A 16329-nucleotide genomic window follows, 5' to 3' on the forward strand; every position below is an offset into this window, starting at 1 on the left:
TATGTGTACCCTTTCAGGACAATTCTAATTTCATATTAAAGCACTTATTTCAAACCAATATAACTGGAAAAACATAAACCTACAAGCTAACTTATTTTTACTTTTATTATAATGTTGAAAAATTAACAGAATTCTAATAAGTTTAATTATATTGAGTCATTCTGATGAAGTGTTTTACTCAATAAACTTCTACACCTCAGATCAATAAAATGGTAGACATGAATATGCAGTGAACAGGTACAGAGCACACCCTTAGCCTCACAAGATCTACAGCTAAAGCACTAAAATTATCTTATCTTACTCAGAGTAACAGAACTGGAAAAGTTCTAAAACAAAGAAACTAAAAATATCTATAGGAAATTGAGAGGATTCCAAAGGAAAATATATAAACATACATACATGTAAAAATATTAGGACTCTTCAGTCTTAAAAGACAACATGAAAATTTATAAAATCAGAAGTCATAGGTAAGGATATAGAAAATTTAGACCTCTTAATTTCATTTCACAATACTAATTCTGGGAAATATTCCTTGAGGTATAAAGGATAATAGATTTAGGGGAAAATATAGGAACATATTACTTTACCCAGGTAAAACTTAAAAGTGGGTAGGATAGAGCTTTCTTTTTAGAGTGCTAAAACAGAAAGGGAATTTTGTACTCAAAGCACTGGTATAAACTAAAAATACATACAGTTTAACATATGAATGAATGATCAAATTATTGCCAGGAATAGACAGAATGAGGGTTTTTTTCCTTAATTCATAGATTAACCCTTTTGGTACTCCTATCAGAGACAGGATACTGGACTGAGCAGGCCATCTCTACAGCCCTGCTTTCACAGTCTTTATATGCTTATACTCGTATCTTTATCTATCTATAGATATAAGCTTTAATCTTAATCACTAAAAACTGGAAGCACATTCTTGCCCTAATGATAGTCTGGCACCACATGTCTTGTACAAAACAGGCATTTGACTAATGTTTGTTAAGTAACTGAGTGGAATTTGAAGAAGGTAATTAGTAAGACAGCTTTCAAAAGCATGAAATCATGAGCAAATATTAGTACTAATAATAATCAAAATAGTGAACAGTGAATCAGAGTTTATTTTATGTAGGTATTGCTTGACATACATATATTAACTCATTTGTCTTCATTAACTCTATTTTTTCAAAAAATGAAACTGTAGAACACAGAGGTTAGTAACCTGCTCAAGGACAGAGAATTAGAGAACGGCACGGTTAAGTTTTGAAACTGGAAGTCTGTGTTCTTAATCACTACATGACTCCAGACAGCAGTGGAATTTGTCCAGGTACCCTACAGACATGACACATTTTAGGATCTCATTTCATCTTCAATTTTCCTTTTCTGAACATTCGGAAAAAAATGTTATAAGTTTAAAAAGCATTCCTATTTATTTCAGAACAGAAAAGCCAATAATCCTGTTTTATCTGCACTTCGTTTAAAATACATGTATTTATTTCATATTTACCTCAAGTCTTCCTTGAGCATAGCCCAGGAGCAGCAGATTGACTCTGTCCTTCTCAGAAGAAATGGGGGCCCAAGGCCAAGCATCATCGTTGACTAGTGGCCACCAGCAAACAAATATATCCTGAACACAACTGATAGCTAGATGACGTTCTGTTTTCCTGTTTACTGGGCCAGGTATTTCATAATAGGAAATCTAATAGTTAAAAAAAAAAGAAACAATTTTCAAAAGGTGCAAGATTCCCAAAGTATTCCAAAAACGAAGCATCAGTAAATATAGATACATGCAAGTAAATATGCATGCTAAACGTGCTTATGAAAGTCTCAGAATTTACCAAATTCTTTTGACACATATATAAAAAAGACATATGTTCAAATTCCCCCCCATTTTTAGCAGAGGAGAGGAAAAGAAGAAATCTAAGTTAGGGAGGAATTGGATGCAGAAATTCCAATCAATACCAAAATGTACAGTCATGGTTGCTTGACAGCATCGACCTACACATAGGATTTAGGACCAGCTATATTAAATGACAAGTTCAGTACTGCTGACCAAGAGTGTCTGACTGCTGTTTAAGATGTAATACGTTAACAATGACTGACAACAATAAAAGGAAAAAACAACTTGAAGCAAATATCTCTTTAAAGAATATATGAGACATATACACATATATTCTGCATAAAAGGGATAAGCCATAGCATCATGCGTAAAAGTTTATGCAGCTTCTGAGAATTCTGCTTCTCTTTCTTAGAAAGGATTTGTAGAATTTATTATTCAAACTATGTTATTTTGGAACATGGTTATTTGAAAACATAAGCACGGCACCATCTGGGTGACACATGCCAAGGAAATATAGATTGCACCGTATTTCTGCTTAAGGAATTAATGGAAGGTTGATAGCTTGGAAGAAAAAAAAAACTATCTTGCCATTGCTGGTCAGCAATAATCGAACCACTTTCTGGGGATTAAGCGCATGGCTAAGCCTACTGGACCAGACACTAGCAAAGGGCAGGGGGTCTTCTTATCAGAGAAATGCTTCTGGAGCCAGTCTCACTACATGACAGATTGCTTTCATATTCCTGTCTGCAAGGCAACAAAGGATGGCAGTAATGCGATAATGCCAGAGTGCAATGGGTGTTAAGAACCCGTTGCATTTATGTATTGTATTTAGTAAATAATCAGGCTCATCCAAATTGTGATCTCACCACTCAACTAAGGCCATTAAAATCAAGGTTAATGCTTTAATAATCCTCTGCTATTTTTTTGCAATATGGTCAAAAGAAACCTTTTTCTATTTGCATGGCCATAATATTATTGACCTCTTCATCCTCTGAATGCACATCAAAAGGAACTGAAATCAAAGTAATTACCAGCGTTGTTCTCTCATGGTAAACATTTAACTCTTTGCACTGTCCCTTCACTGGTAAATAAATTGAATTGAATTTTTAAACTATAGGCAGGGAAACTTGTTAAAGGTCACAGTTTCAGGATACTTACTCTGAAAATTTCTTTGCCACAATTATTTCAGTCTGAAATAATTAAATTATGGCACAGCTGTAAAGAAAAGCCAAATATAACACACTCGACATGACTTCCTGTTTTAAAACCCAAATGGGCAATGACAGATGACACAAATGTACTTTATGCTTTCAAGTGAAAATTCTTATTTTTAAGCATTGCATATCATTAATTACTTAAGAGAAATATAATGGAATTGCTAAGTACTTAAAAAATAAACTACATTATTTTGATGTCCAACTTGCTATGTAAGCATGTTAGAATTTTCTAGATAAGGAAACATAATTAAATGAGTGGCTGGTATTTTCAGTTCTTACATGATGCAAATCACTTTTTTTTTTTTCAAATTTCTTATTTCCTAGGAATTTTAATAATATCATTATTCTATTATGATAAACAAGAAAGTAAAATAAATAAGAATTTTAAAATAATCTTCCAATGGACAAATAACAGTTCTGATTAAGTATTAATAACCTCTATTTTAAATATTGAACCAGAAAATGAAATTCATGGACTTTCCAAAGGGAAACAGACATGATCTTCCTAATTCCTCTAATCCAAAGGCAGAAACAGTGAGCAATTCTCTTATTTAAGGTATGAAGGACCCAAGCACTAGCTGTTTTCCACATCTTTTCACAAAAGAAATTGACATCCAGTTTCTTTCAGTTCTTATTGACAGGTAGCTACTACTGTTCAGTTGATAAGACTTCACCATGCTATCCTAAAATGAAGAAATTAGTCATATGATATTTTATTCAAGAGCAATAATGGTACTTAGTTTAAATAGTGTGAGTTAATGCATACTAGTGCATTTTAAAGGAAAATACTATCAATAAAAAATATTTCAAATACATCTACAGTTAGCCATTCTGGAAAATAACATCCCTTTAAGAATGCTAATATCATTTTTTTGACTAATTAAATTTGATATATGACTACAGCTACTTTGAAGTCAAAGAAAATCAGTATTATACAAAGCTTCTAGAAGCTTCACAATGCTGGTAAACAAACTCAGATTGTAATATATCACCACAATGAAAGACTTGATATGTTTTATTCCATTTAAAAAATCCTATTTATAATAATAGATGTTTCTACTAAATAAAGCTAAATTCTTTCAAAACCATGATCACTCTTCAATAATATGTTAATAATCCCAAAAGGCAAAAGATTAGGTTAAATACTACTTTTCAAAAAACCCACCAATTTCAAGCCACAGAACTCTTTGCCCTTGCCATTGATACTCTAGGTATGGCATAAGTATGCATCTTTTTTAAGGAAGCTGTATATCAGCTCTGTTCCCAGTGAACAGTGAACTGTCTCAAATCCACGTCACAGAGGCTGGATCAATCTTGCAAACACAAGTCATTGCTGAAAAGAGGCCTTGAACTGAAACAGCCTGGAAAATGTATTAGATACTCATCCTAGCAAAAAGTATGCCTTTCCAGTAGTTAAAATATAATGTGGCAAAACTTAAACATATCATTTAAAATAAAAATCCTGACTTAACAGATGTAAGATCCCTGATAAAAGAAAACAAGTTACCTGGAGTTAGTAAAGGGAAAGATACTAATATATGAAGGAGATTTCCTTTTGCATTTTCTGCAGTTATGGTTGGGGATAAGGGATGGCTGGGTTCTTCCCAATTCTTGTCTATTATACTTTTCTATTAAACTTTGTAAGTGTCTTATATCTTCTTTTGTTTTTTGTGAGGTAGTAAACAGAGAAGCTACATGGAGTCTTAGGAAAAATGAGAATGGTGTATAAACTACCACCAGCAAGAAAATCCCTATCCAAAGTGTAACTTGCCTCTGCTAACCTTTGACGTCCATAACCACTGTCATGTGCCATTGTTATACCATGCCTCAATAGTAAGTAAAAAGACAAACTTATGAGAGGCACTCTTGGGTGAGTCAAACTTAACTCTATAACAATTCTGTTTTTTCTAAAATCCAGAAGTATTCAAGAATAATGAGCAACTCATGTGATAACTCTAATATACACTAATAATTAACAATATGACTATATAAGTTAAAATCTCCACCTTATAATCCAGAGCTGAGAGTTTTTCCAGTCTTTTGTTTGTATCAGGAGAATCCATCTTCTTGGCAAACTGAATAAAACATAGCTTGTTTTGTGCCAAAAATGATAAGATGATGAAACTGTCTGTGAGAAGAGCTAAAGAAAAAAATTTGATAATATAAAGTCAGAGTAAGATAGGAATGAATATTTTTTCACTGAAATAATTTAAAAAGCTATTAATAAATATTAATTAAAATTGCTAAATTCTCCTAAATATCATTATGACATTTGAAAAGATATATTAAATAGGAATAAACAATAAATATCTAATCATGCATGGATTTGATAATTTCCCTATTTTCTGTGACTCCTTCAACATACATGGATATTTGAGGACCATCACCAAATAAGATGTACTTGGAATCTGCACTAGAAAATCATTAAAAAAAACTATTTCACACATGAACATAAATTTAGATCAAAAAACATTTACTCTCATTTGTGCTTAGACTTTCATTCTATGTTTATCTTACATAATACATCTAAGAATAAAGTGAATTTATTAGGGATACCAATCTCATTTTTGTTTAAAAATTTGTCTTTAGTGAAATCTTCTTTTGAGGATATACAAGCTGCATGAAATAAACTGTACTATGCCTAATATGCATATTACTTAATGTGCAAGAGTAAGAGATTAGCAAAAATACTTCCATAGTTATTTCTAAAGCATAGATAATTAGTAGATAATTAATAAGGTATATAATTAATAATCATGGTTACATGAGGGATCATATTATATAAAATTGTTGATAAAAATACAATAGGAATTTGAGAAGTGCTTTGTATTGTTCCTAGCATGAAGAAATTACTGAATGTTTTATACATTTTTCTTTATTTCCACAACACACCCCTGGCAGTGCAAGCAGTGACCAACAGTAGATCTACACAATTACAGGAGAATCTGGAGGACTGCCAAGAAATCACATTGTTATCATGATCCCATGAGAGTGTATTATTTTGGGTACAAATAAAAGAAACAAGTGAAAGAAGATAACTCAGAGACACGAATAGTGTTGGAAGTCTTCTTTTAATTCTTATAAAGGAGCATCAATATGACAAAATCATCACAGTCAATATTTCATTTGCAATGTCAACAAAGGGGTCAACTATTAGGCATATGAAAATGGAACCTCTTCTTTAGGGAAGTTTCCTTAGCATAGTATTCCTGTAAGGAAGGGGAAATGGCATGCTTACAATCCTACCTACCCCCTGGCTTATTATTATCAGTAATGTTGCTAATTATAGCCATCCTGCAGAGTGCTTTTCTTTAAGATTATGCACTTGTATGTGATTTATTCAGAGGTAGCTAGTGAGAGCGCACAGCAGACTGAGGGTTTCTTTATTCTCACCTCTGTCCTTTCTGCTAGACCAACCCTTCATTATTCAGCATAAGATACTGACCATTTTTCAATCTTTGATGATAATGTAATCTGGTTTTAGATCTTTGGGCTTTGGGTAAAAGAACAGAACCTTAAAAATTCAGGAATCCGCACAGAATAGTAGAAAGAAAATGGGTTTTGCAGGCAGAACCTGTGTTCAAATCTCTGCTTAGTCACTGTCTGACTCTGTAATGCTGGGCATGTTCCTTAGTAGCTGAGCTCAGCTTCCTTATCTACAAAAATGGAAATAAGAACCCTTGTGAAATGAAAAAGTTAGGATGGCACCCAGCACAGAGCCTTTAGAGCTCAATAAATGTCAGTATGCTTCCTTTTCAATAAATGGCTTAAACTCTTTCTTATGTACTTTGCACCTGGTATATATTGTTAGTAGTGTCACTTAATAGAATCTGATTTATCCAGTATACTTAGCATTGAGGGTTGAAACTTAGAAAACATAGCTCAAAATCTCTGAAAAGTGAGTATTCACAGACTTTATTTTTAAAAAAATTTCCTGTAAGAACTGAAACGATTTTTGTTTTAACTGGCTGCACTGGTCTAGTTGTAACAGAGGACTAATTCTGAAAGAATAAAAAACTATTCTATAAATATGTTCACATTCTTTTAAAGAAAGTAAAAAATTCTTAGAATAAGAGCCTAATACTTGACAAGAAGATAAAAACTTTGATATTAAACATTAGTTGAAACTTGCATTGGTCCCAAGGGTTGTAAGTATGCTATTACAAGCAATTACTTGTTGTGTTTGCAAGTCCCCAGTGGTAATAATTAGTCTACCTGTTGACACAGTATTTTTCCTGTCCCACTGTTAATGTAGGCAATTGATTTGCACATGGGGGTAATTACCATCACTGATGGTGTCTGAGATGAGCTTCCCCACCAGGCTTCTGTCAATCACCACTTTCTCCAGCTGTGGCCCAGAAAGGCTTAGGGACACCAGAACACCTGAACCAAAGAGGAGCTAAAACCAGGTAAGGGGAAGAAAGGGAGGAAGATAAGCTGAGGATTAGAATCTTTTAAAAAAATCTGTCTCCAAATGCACAATTTATACAGATTTACACATGCATCTATACCATGAAACTATATAAAGAATTTTGCTTCATTGAAAAACAATCACTGACATTCTGAATAAAAAGATAGGTGACTAAATGATGCAATAAGTTCATTGATTAAAACTATACACAGAAATCTAATTTAATCCACATTTGTCAGAAGTCTAATCTTCTTAAAACTTAAAAAGGACCTATGCAGAAATAATTGTGTTTTACACTGAAAAAACGTAATGTGTTCTATTAAAATAATTTGAAAGATTACTATTTGTATCAGAAACTAAAAGAATATTTCTTGAGGTTTCAATGGTTATTACTAGACATTTTAGAAGAGATGGCCAGAGTTAATATTTTGATTTATCTGAAATTTAAACCCAATTTACTTCCAAAAATAAAGATCTTGTCTAAAATATCAAAATATATGTAAATCAAGGCAATTAAGTGAAATGTTAAGTTTTAAAATCATAAATCACACCAGAAATAATTTCACAGGGAGAAATAAACAAATATAGTAACACATACAGGCTTTATCAATATCAATGTACAAGCAACCACCCAACAAAAGATGATTGGATATCACCATTATAATTTTATACTCCTCCTTTCCATTTGTGGCAGCATAATTCATTCATCTCCAAATGTTTAAAACTTCTGAAAGGACTATGCATATGTGTATGCTTGTTATCTATAAGATTATGAAATACCAACATTGGAAGAAATTGTTTCACCTTCAAGGCAACAGACTCAAAGCTGATGAATCATGTAATAGCATATGGTATAAGAACAACAACAAAAAAAAAAACAATTGTGAGTAAACTGATCAGGAACATGCTAGCCAAACCCATTGACAACTAAGATTTTAGACAAAACAGGGAACCCCCCACCTACCTAGGCATCATGTCCCAGCTAGGGACAATCATCTTGTGTTAAAACGCACCTGGACATGTGTGAAGGAAGAGCAGCATGAGGTACCAAGGTAATAGAAAGACAGACTACTGTTCCACACTGCCTAACAGGTTCCAGGCACATGAATCAGAAAAGAAATGAAGGGTCCCTTTGTATGTTCCATTAGAATCTTTGTCCTGGTCATCAGAAAGCTGTTACTTGATCAAATGTGCTGTTTTATTTCATCATAATGCTCTGAAGGGGGTAGAGGAGGAGGAGGGTACTTAATCATTGTTATGAGTTTTGGGGACTAGGAAGAAAAGGCACATTTGTTCCAAGAATATCAAAATACTTCACAAATTAATCTCTACTGAATTATATTCAACATACAACAAACCTTGATGGCAAATACTGAATACTGATACCTCCCTTTTGGAGAATTCTCCCAGAGCAACATAGCATGCAGTCTTCACTTCTCAAATTCTCTCTTCTTAGGGGCTGGCATTGTGGCACAGTAAGTTAAACCACTGCCTGCAATGCCAGCATCCCATATATGCACCTCTTCGCGACCTGCTATTCCAGCTCTGATTCAGTTCCCTGCTGCTGTGCCTATGAAAGCCCTTGTACCCACATGGGAGATCCAGAAATTCCTGACTCCAGGCTTCAGCCTGGCCCAGCCCTGGCTGTTGCGGCCATTTGGTGAGTGAACCTGCAGAGCTAAGATATTACTTGCTCTCTGTCTCTTCCTCTCTGTATGTAACTCTTTTAAATAAATAAATCTTTGAAAAAAAATTCTCTCTTCTCAGGCAACTTAAGGATCACTTTTCATATCTAGATTTTCTCCCCCTTCCTCTTTTGTTGCAAACATATCTAAAAATAAGTTATTTTGTATTTATTTTTATCTATTAAAACCCTATACCTGTACTCTTAAGCACCTCTTCATTACCCATTGACTACTAGTTCCTTAAATATATATTTTCTAGGCCACAATTACCTTTTCATTTTCAGTGTCCAGAACAATATCAAGCACACAGTGTGTGTGCTCAATAAATGGGTAGCAGAAGAATCTTACTAACTCATCATAGTATCACATTATACAATTAGAAGGAAACTAGGCCTAATCTTTTTTTTAATAATTATTTTATTTATTTGAAAGACTGAGTTAGAGAGAGAGGCAAAGACAGAAAGAGGTCTTTTATCCTCTGGATCAATCCCCAAATGGTCGCAAACAGCCAGAGCTGAGCTGATTCAAAGACAGGAGCCAGGAGCTTCCTCCAAGCATTTGGGCCATCCTCTGCTACTCTTCCCTGGTGCATCAGCGGGATCAGAAGTGGAGCAGCCGGGACTTGAACTGGCACCCACATGGGATGCTGGCACTGCAGGCCAGGGCTTTAACCTGCTATGGCACAGCACTGGCCCCAGGCCTAATCTTATGCTTCCAAATGACATGAATGTTTCTTCTGCAGCATCCCATCTAGCATCCAATCCATACTTCAATATATTTTTTTAATTTATTATTTATTTATTTGACAGAGTTAGACAGAGAGAGAGAGAGAGAGAGAGAGAGAGAGAGAAAGCTTCCTTCGGTTGGTTCACCCCACAAATGGCCAGTACGGCCAGCACTGCACCGATTCAAAGCCAGGAGCCACGTGCTTCCTCCTGGTCTCCCATGCGGGCGCAGGAGCCCAAGCACTTGGGCCATCCACCATTGCCTTCCCGAGCCACAGCAGAGAGCTGGACTGGAAGAGGAGCAACCGGGACTAGAACCTGGTGCCCATATAGGATGCCAGCGCCACAGGCGGAGGATTGACCAAGTAAGCCTCGGCGCTGGCCCCCATTCTTGAATATTATCAGTGACCAGGAACTTACTACCTCAAAGAAAAACTATCCTACCACCAGGGAAGTTTTAAACAACTGAAGGATCACTCATTCATTTTAAAAGCTTTATTTGTTTTTTTTTATTTTTATTTACAAGAGAGAAATCATGCTTCTATCTGCTGGTTCACTCGCCAAATTCTCACAGAGCTGGGGCTGTGCCAGGACAAAGCCAAGAGCCCAGAACTCCACCTGGGTCTCCCTTGTGAGCTGGAAGGGGTCCAACAAATTAAGCTATCATCTGCTGCCTTCCAGGGTGCACATAACAGAAAGCTGGAATCAGAAGCAAAGCAGGGACTCCAACTTGGCACTCCAATATGGGATGTGGGCATCCTAAGGAATGACTTACCTTCTGTACCACAATACTTTTTCATCCTTCATTATTCAACAAAACTGAATATTGATTATATGCCAAACACTAAACTAAATTTAATGGCACAAAAATGAACCAAATACAATCCTTAAAATAGGTTAAATGTAAGTTAATACAAAGAGGCAGAGATAAAGTAAATAAGTGGAATAAAGCACTATTACACGTCCTATTAAGGAATATATACTGAGCATATTAGGGGGTATGAGAAGGTCTTGAGCTTGAGATTAAAACTAAAGCTGCCTTCTAAGAAATTAGCACCATAGCCCCAGTTTTTCAATACCACTTATTTCAATATTCAAAGATAATAGCCATGGTTAAGAGCATGGACTCTGAAATCAGAATGAAATCAGCTTTGGCTCTACTTCTTATTAGATATGTGACACTGAAGGAGTTATTTAATCTTTCTGTACCTTAATTTTTCTCATCTGAAAACAGGCTTGATATTACCTAATTGAGGGAATGAAGATTAACTAACCTTTTAAAAACAACATCTGGAATAATGCCTGGCACATAGTGTTTGCAGTTGTTATTATTATTTAGCACCACCACCACCGTCATCATCATCAACCATTCCTCATATATATGTTCTCACTATTCTATCTGGCACTCTGAACACATTCTCTTATCTTTTTAAAAAACCTTGTACCTAGGAAGGACTAAATATTAGCATGGGACACTGGACTCCAAATGAGTTCTAATCAGCAAACAGCATTATCTTTTATCACCTTTTCCATTTGATATGACATCAAAAGGATATGGTACCCAAGACACTTGCAAGTTCATAGTTTTTTTAAAAGATTTATTTATTTATTTGAAAGGCAGAGTTACAGAGAGGCAGAGGCAGAAGCAGAGGCAGAGAGAGATATTTTCCATCTGCTGACTTACTCTCTAAATGCCACAACGGCCGGAGCCAGGAGCTTCTTCCCAGTATTCCATATGGGTGCAGGGGCCCAAGGACTTGGGCCATCTTCCACTGCTTTCCCAGGTCATAGCAGAGAGCTGGATTGGAAGAGGAGCAGCTGGGACTCGAACCGGCCCATATGGGATGCTGGCACTGCAGGCGGCAGCTTTACCCGCTACGCCACAGTGCTGGCCCCCATACATTCTTTTTCATTACTTACTGTTCTTACCTCCACTATCATGAAATAACCTGCCTCCAATAAGCAAAGTTGCTCTTTCTACACATAAGTATGTGCCATATCATGGAATTAATTCTAAAGCCACTTTTGTAGTATGGAGAAGGAAAGTCTGACCTGTGGAAGTAGGGTGAAAGAGGGAACAAAAGCTGTAAAGGCCGGGAGTGCAGTGGAGGATGACCCAAGTCCTTGGGCCCTGCACCCACATGGGAGACCAGGAGAAGCACCTGGCTCCTGGCTTTGGATCAGCGCGATGCGCCGGCCGCAGCGGCCATTGGAGGGTGAACCAACGGCAAAAAGGAAGACCTTTCTCTCTGTCTCTCTCTCTATCCACTCTGCCTGTCAAAAAAAAAAAAAAAAAAAAAAAAAAAAAGCTGGAAAGGATTAAAAGGGGAAGGTGTCAAAGAGCAGCAGGAAAGCATGCACACATCAGGCAGAAAAAACTGATCTACACGTGGAGACAGGGCAGAGATCAGGGACAATGGATCCTGCCCGGGGAGCCTGGGAATTCCTTCAGAATCTTTCTCAAAGGATATGTGTAAGTCAATTATTCATAATTCATTCATTCACCCACAAACACATTATCTAATACAGCACACCAACAAGGCACAGTTCAAGGTGCTGACGATATAGCAGTGAAGAAGAGACAGTCCTTGCTCTCCCTGTCCTCAAAGAGTTTGTAGTCCTGTGTGGACAATAAACAAACAGTCTAAATATAATGTCAAATAGTGATAGGAACTATGGGTAACAAAAAAAGCACTATAAGAATGGGGATTTTAGGAGGATGCTCTTTTAAGTAGAATGACTAACAAAGAAATCTAAAGACCTCTTCAGGTAATGATATTTGACTACAGAACCAAATTAAGAAAACAGCCATACAACTATCTAGAGATGGGGAATTTAGGACAGAACAAAAAGTGCAAAATTCTAAGGTCAAAATGTGCTTGGGATGAATGAAGAGAGGTGGGCCATTGTTGCATGAGGGAAGTGAGAGGGAGAGAAATATTCACAGAAAATGAAATCACATAGGCAGTGAAGGGTCAGGTTAGGTTGGACCTTGCTGATGAGAAGCCACTGCGTTTTAAGCTGCACAGAATTATCTGTTTTAAAGGGGATGCAGGCAAGAGTAAAAGCAAGGAGACTGTTAGGAGGTTATTGCAATGGTACAGACAAGAGAAAATGATAGCACTGTGTAGGAAATGATATGTGAACAGATTTCAGATACATTTTAATGAAAGTATCCACTCACTTGCTGGAAGAATGCATGTGACACTTAAGAGAAGATTCAAAAGTTTTTGGCCTGAGCAACTGGGTTGACTGAGACAAGGAATGCTAAAGTTGAGGGCAATTTAGATTGCAGAGAATCAAAAGTTGGTTTTAGACATGTTAAGTTTAAGGTATCTGTGGACACTCAGGGAAAGATACCCATACATAATCAAAAATTAATCTGAGGAGCCAGCACTGTGATGCATTAGGTTAGGCATCCAGCTGTGGTATCAACATCCCACGTGGACACTGGTTCAAGTCCTGGCTGCTCCTCTTCAGAGTCAGCTCTTTACTAAAGGCATGGGAAGACCTTGGAAGGCGACTGAAGGGCATGGGCCCTGAACCCACATGGGAGACCCGGAAGAAGCTCTTGGCTCCTGGCTTCAGATCAGCCCAGCTCCAGCTATTGCAGCCATTTGGGGAATGAACCAGCAAATAGAAGACCTCTGTCTCTCCTTCTCTGTGTCTGTAACTGTGCCTCTCAAATACATGAATAAATATTTTTTTAAAAATGAATCTGAAATTTGTGAGGGCATGCATCTGGAGATATATATTTGGGAGTCACCAGCAATATACGGGTGGGATTTAAAGTCATGGGAATGGGCAAGCTCTCCTTAAAAAATGAGTGGAAAAAGAGAACAAGTCCATAGTCTGAACTGTGAGGCATTCCAAACTTCACAGGTATTCAAAGACCAGGTTATCTTTTTACTGAAACAAAGTTTGGGGGCTGGCAGCAGGTTAAAGCCCTGGCCTGAAGAGCTGGCATCCCATATGGGCGCCAGTTCTAGTCCCAGCTGCTCCTCTTCCAATCCAGCTCTCTGCTATGGCCTGGGAAAGCAGTAGAAGATGGCCCAACTTCTTGGGCTCCTGCACCCACATGGGAGACCCGGAAGAAGCTCCTGGCTCCTGGCTTCAGATTGGCACAGCTCCGGCTGTTGCAGCCATCTAGGGAGTAAACCAATGGATGGAAGACCTCTCTGTCTCTATCTCTCTCTGTAACTCTGTCTTTCAAATAAATAAAATAAATCTAAAAAAAAAAAAAAAACTAAGTTTGGTTGTTTCTTAGGATCAATGTAAGTCTACCATTTCAGATCTTTAAATGTCCTGAGGCCCAGAGACATTCTGATTTCAGAGTGTGAAGGCATAAAAACTAATAAACTAATTAATGCATTTTATAAAACAGCAAAGTTTCCAAGTACTACTGCCAAAGATACTCCTGCATATGGTAATAAATATAAGTAGAATTAGGGAAAAAAATGGTCTGAAACTCAGGGAAAGAATATTCCAGCTCAGCCAGGAAAGAGCTAGTCTCACCCCTGCCTATTTCTCTAAAGTGATTAGTCCTTATGCCCTCCAGAATGGAAACGGCTTAGGCAGAATATGGGAGGGAAAAGTAAGCAGTAAGGCACTAAGATAGTGTTGTATTTTATGGCAAGAGACTGGAGGATTCTGATGGTTCAGGAAATGAAAAAGAGCAGGCAGAATGGCCAAGGAAGGCACATATGAGGCAGATCTGAGCTTGAGGAAAGCCCCTTAGGATGAACCGATGTGAAGGTCAGTAGATCTTCCAGAAACTATCCTGACTAGATTGTTCTTCATGAAAGAGAAAAGTAAAGCAAAACTAGGAACTGAGACTTTTCCTTTTCTCTGACATCCCTTCAGACAGGAAGTACCTCCTTATTATTCCTGCTCTGTGTCTCCTTCCCTTGTCTTTATCATTTTCTTCAGTAAGCTCCTACCAGAGTGATATGCTTTCTCTTTAAGAAACTTGGAAATGATTCTTAAGATCTTAAGGTAATTCTTCACATTGGCTTCTCTTAACCCTAGGATGTACAGTACTTGATTTGAGTACTTAACTGGAAGTGAAATGAGACTTGAATAAAAGAGAAATCTTTTCCAAATGGTATCACTAATCAAACTAAGACATAATTAACATAACAATTTGAGTCATTTATTCAGCAGGTAAAAAAAAAAGGAAAAAATATGAGTGCCTCCGTTATGCCAGTGTATATAGAAGTAGATACATGGTGAATACAGCAGACAGGTATTGATAGAATATGTAAAAATTATGGTAGAGGACCTCATCTTAGGGAAAGATATGTTAGGATGGATGACTGCATTGTAGAAGATACACTTTAGAACACAACAAGAAGAAATTAACACCACACAAGTGTGAAGTACTCAAGTACTGAAGAACTAGTACAGTAAGTACTTATGAGTGAGCTATTTTGTAACAGTGACACAACAAATCCATTGAAATTCTATATTCTCATTGAGAAAAATTCCATTTAAATCCATGAGATTATTAGCATACTTGAGGAGCAATGAATAGTAGAAGCATATAGGGTCAGTACTAAAAATCAACAATAGGTAATAGGTTCAATCCCTAACCAGCATGCAGCCAAGATTGATCCCATGTAAACATTAAATGTAATGTGGAGGCAGCAGGTAGGAGACACTATAAGCTAGAGAAGCAACACGGTATTAGAGGACTCCTGGAGTGAATTCTAGGGCCTGAGTAAATACTTAAAGTATTATAGAGCCACTCTCCTGGAGGCCCAGTGAATTTGCATTATGATAGTATACAACAGGCCCTAGATGAATTCTGGAAAAACTCAGAGAACTGCAAGCAATTTTACATTAGGAATATCTACAACGAAAGGTAGGATCACTGATCATTTTAGTAGATAACCCGCTAGAAAAGAGATAATGTGTTTTCTGTAGTTTATTCCTTCATTCAGCAAATATTTTCTGACTATAGAGGGACACCACGACTGACTAATCCAGTAAAGGAGAAACAAAAGTGAATGTAGGCCGGCGCCACGGCTCACTAGGCTAATCCTCCACCTTCAGCGCCGGCACACCAGGTTCTAGTCCCGGTCGGGGCGCCGGATTCTGACCCGGTTGCCCCTCTTCCAGGCCAGCTCTCTGCTGTGGCCCGGGAGTGCAGTGGAGGATGGCCCATGTGCCTGGGCCCTGCACCTGCATGGGAGACCAGGAGAAGCACCTGGCTCCTGGCTTTGGATCAGCGCAGTGCACCGGCAGCAGCGCACCGGCCGCGGCGGCCATTGGAGGGTGAACCAAAGGCAAAGGAAGACCTTTCTCTCTGTCTCTCTCTCTCTCTCTGTCCACTCTGCCTGTCAAAAAAAAAAAATGTAGTTAAGACAAATAATAATTGGCTCCCCATAAAGAATTGACTTAAGGATAGTAACAGAAGGACAAGAAATGAATATCTATTTTTCTAAATAGAAAGTTTTAACAGTGG

At 37.2% G+C, this 16329-nt stretch overlaps 1 protein-coding gene across 2 annotated transcripts in view; it reads right to left on the reverse strand.

Moving 5' to 3' along the window:
* Window positions 1–16329, reverse strand: part of WDPCP (WD repeat containing planar cell polarity effector) — a 654855-nt gene that overhangs the window by 254551 nt on the left and 383975 nt on the right. For both annotated transcript variants that reach the window (XM_062209520.1, XM_062209519.1), the window contains 3 exons: window positions 7327–7441; window positions 5049–5182; window positions 1493–1684 (listed from right to left, as the gene is read on the reverse strand). In XM_062209520.1, coding sequence (XP_062065504.1) covers window positions 1493–1684; window positions 5049–5182; window positions 7327–7441 — 441 coding nt within the window. The remainder of the gene's footprint in view (window positions 1–1492; window positions 1685–5048; window positions 5183–7326; window positions 7442–16329) is intronic.

Source organism: Lepus europaeus, chromosome 13 (assembly GCF_033115175.1).
Source record: "Lepus europaeus isolate LE1 chromosome 13, mLepTim1.pri, whole genome shotgun sequence".
NCBI classification, from domain to species: Eukaryota; Metazoa; Chordata; class Mammalia; order Lagomorpha; family Leporidae; genus Lepus; species Lepus europaeus.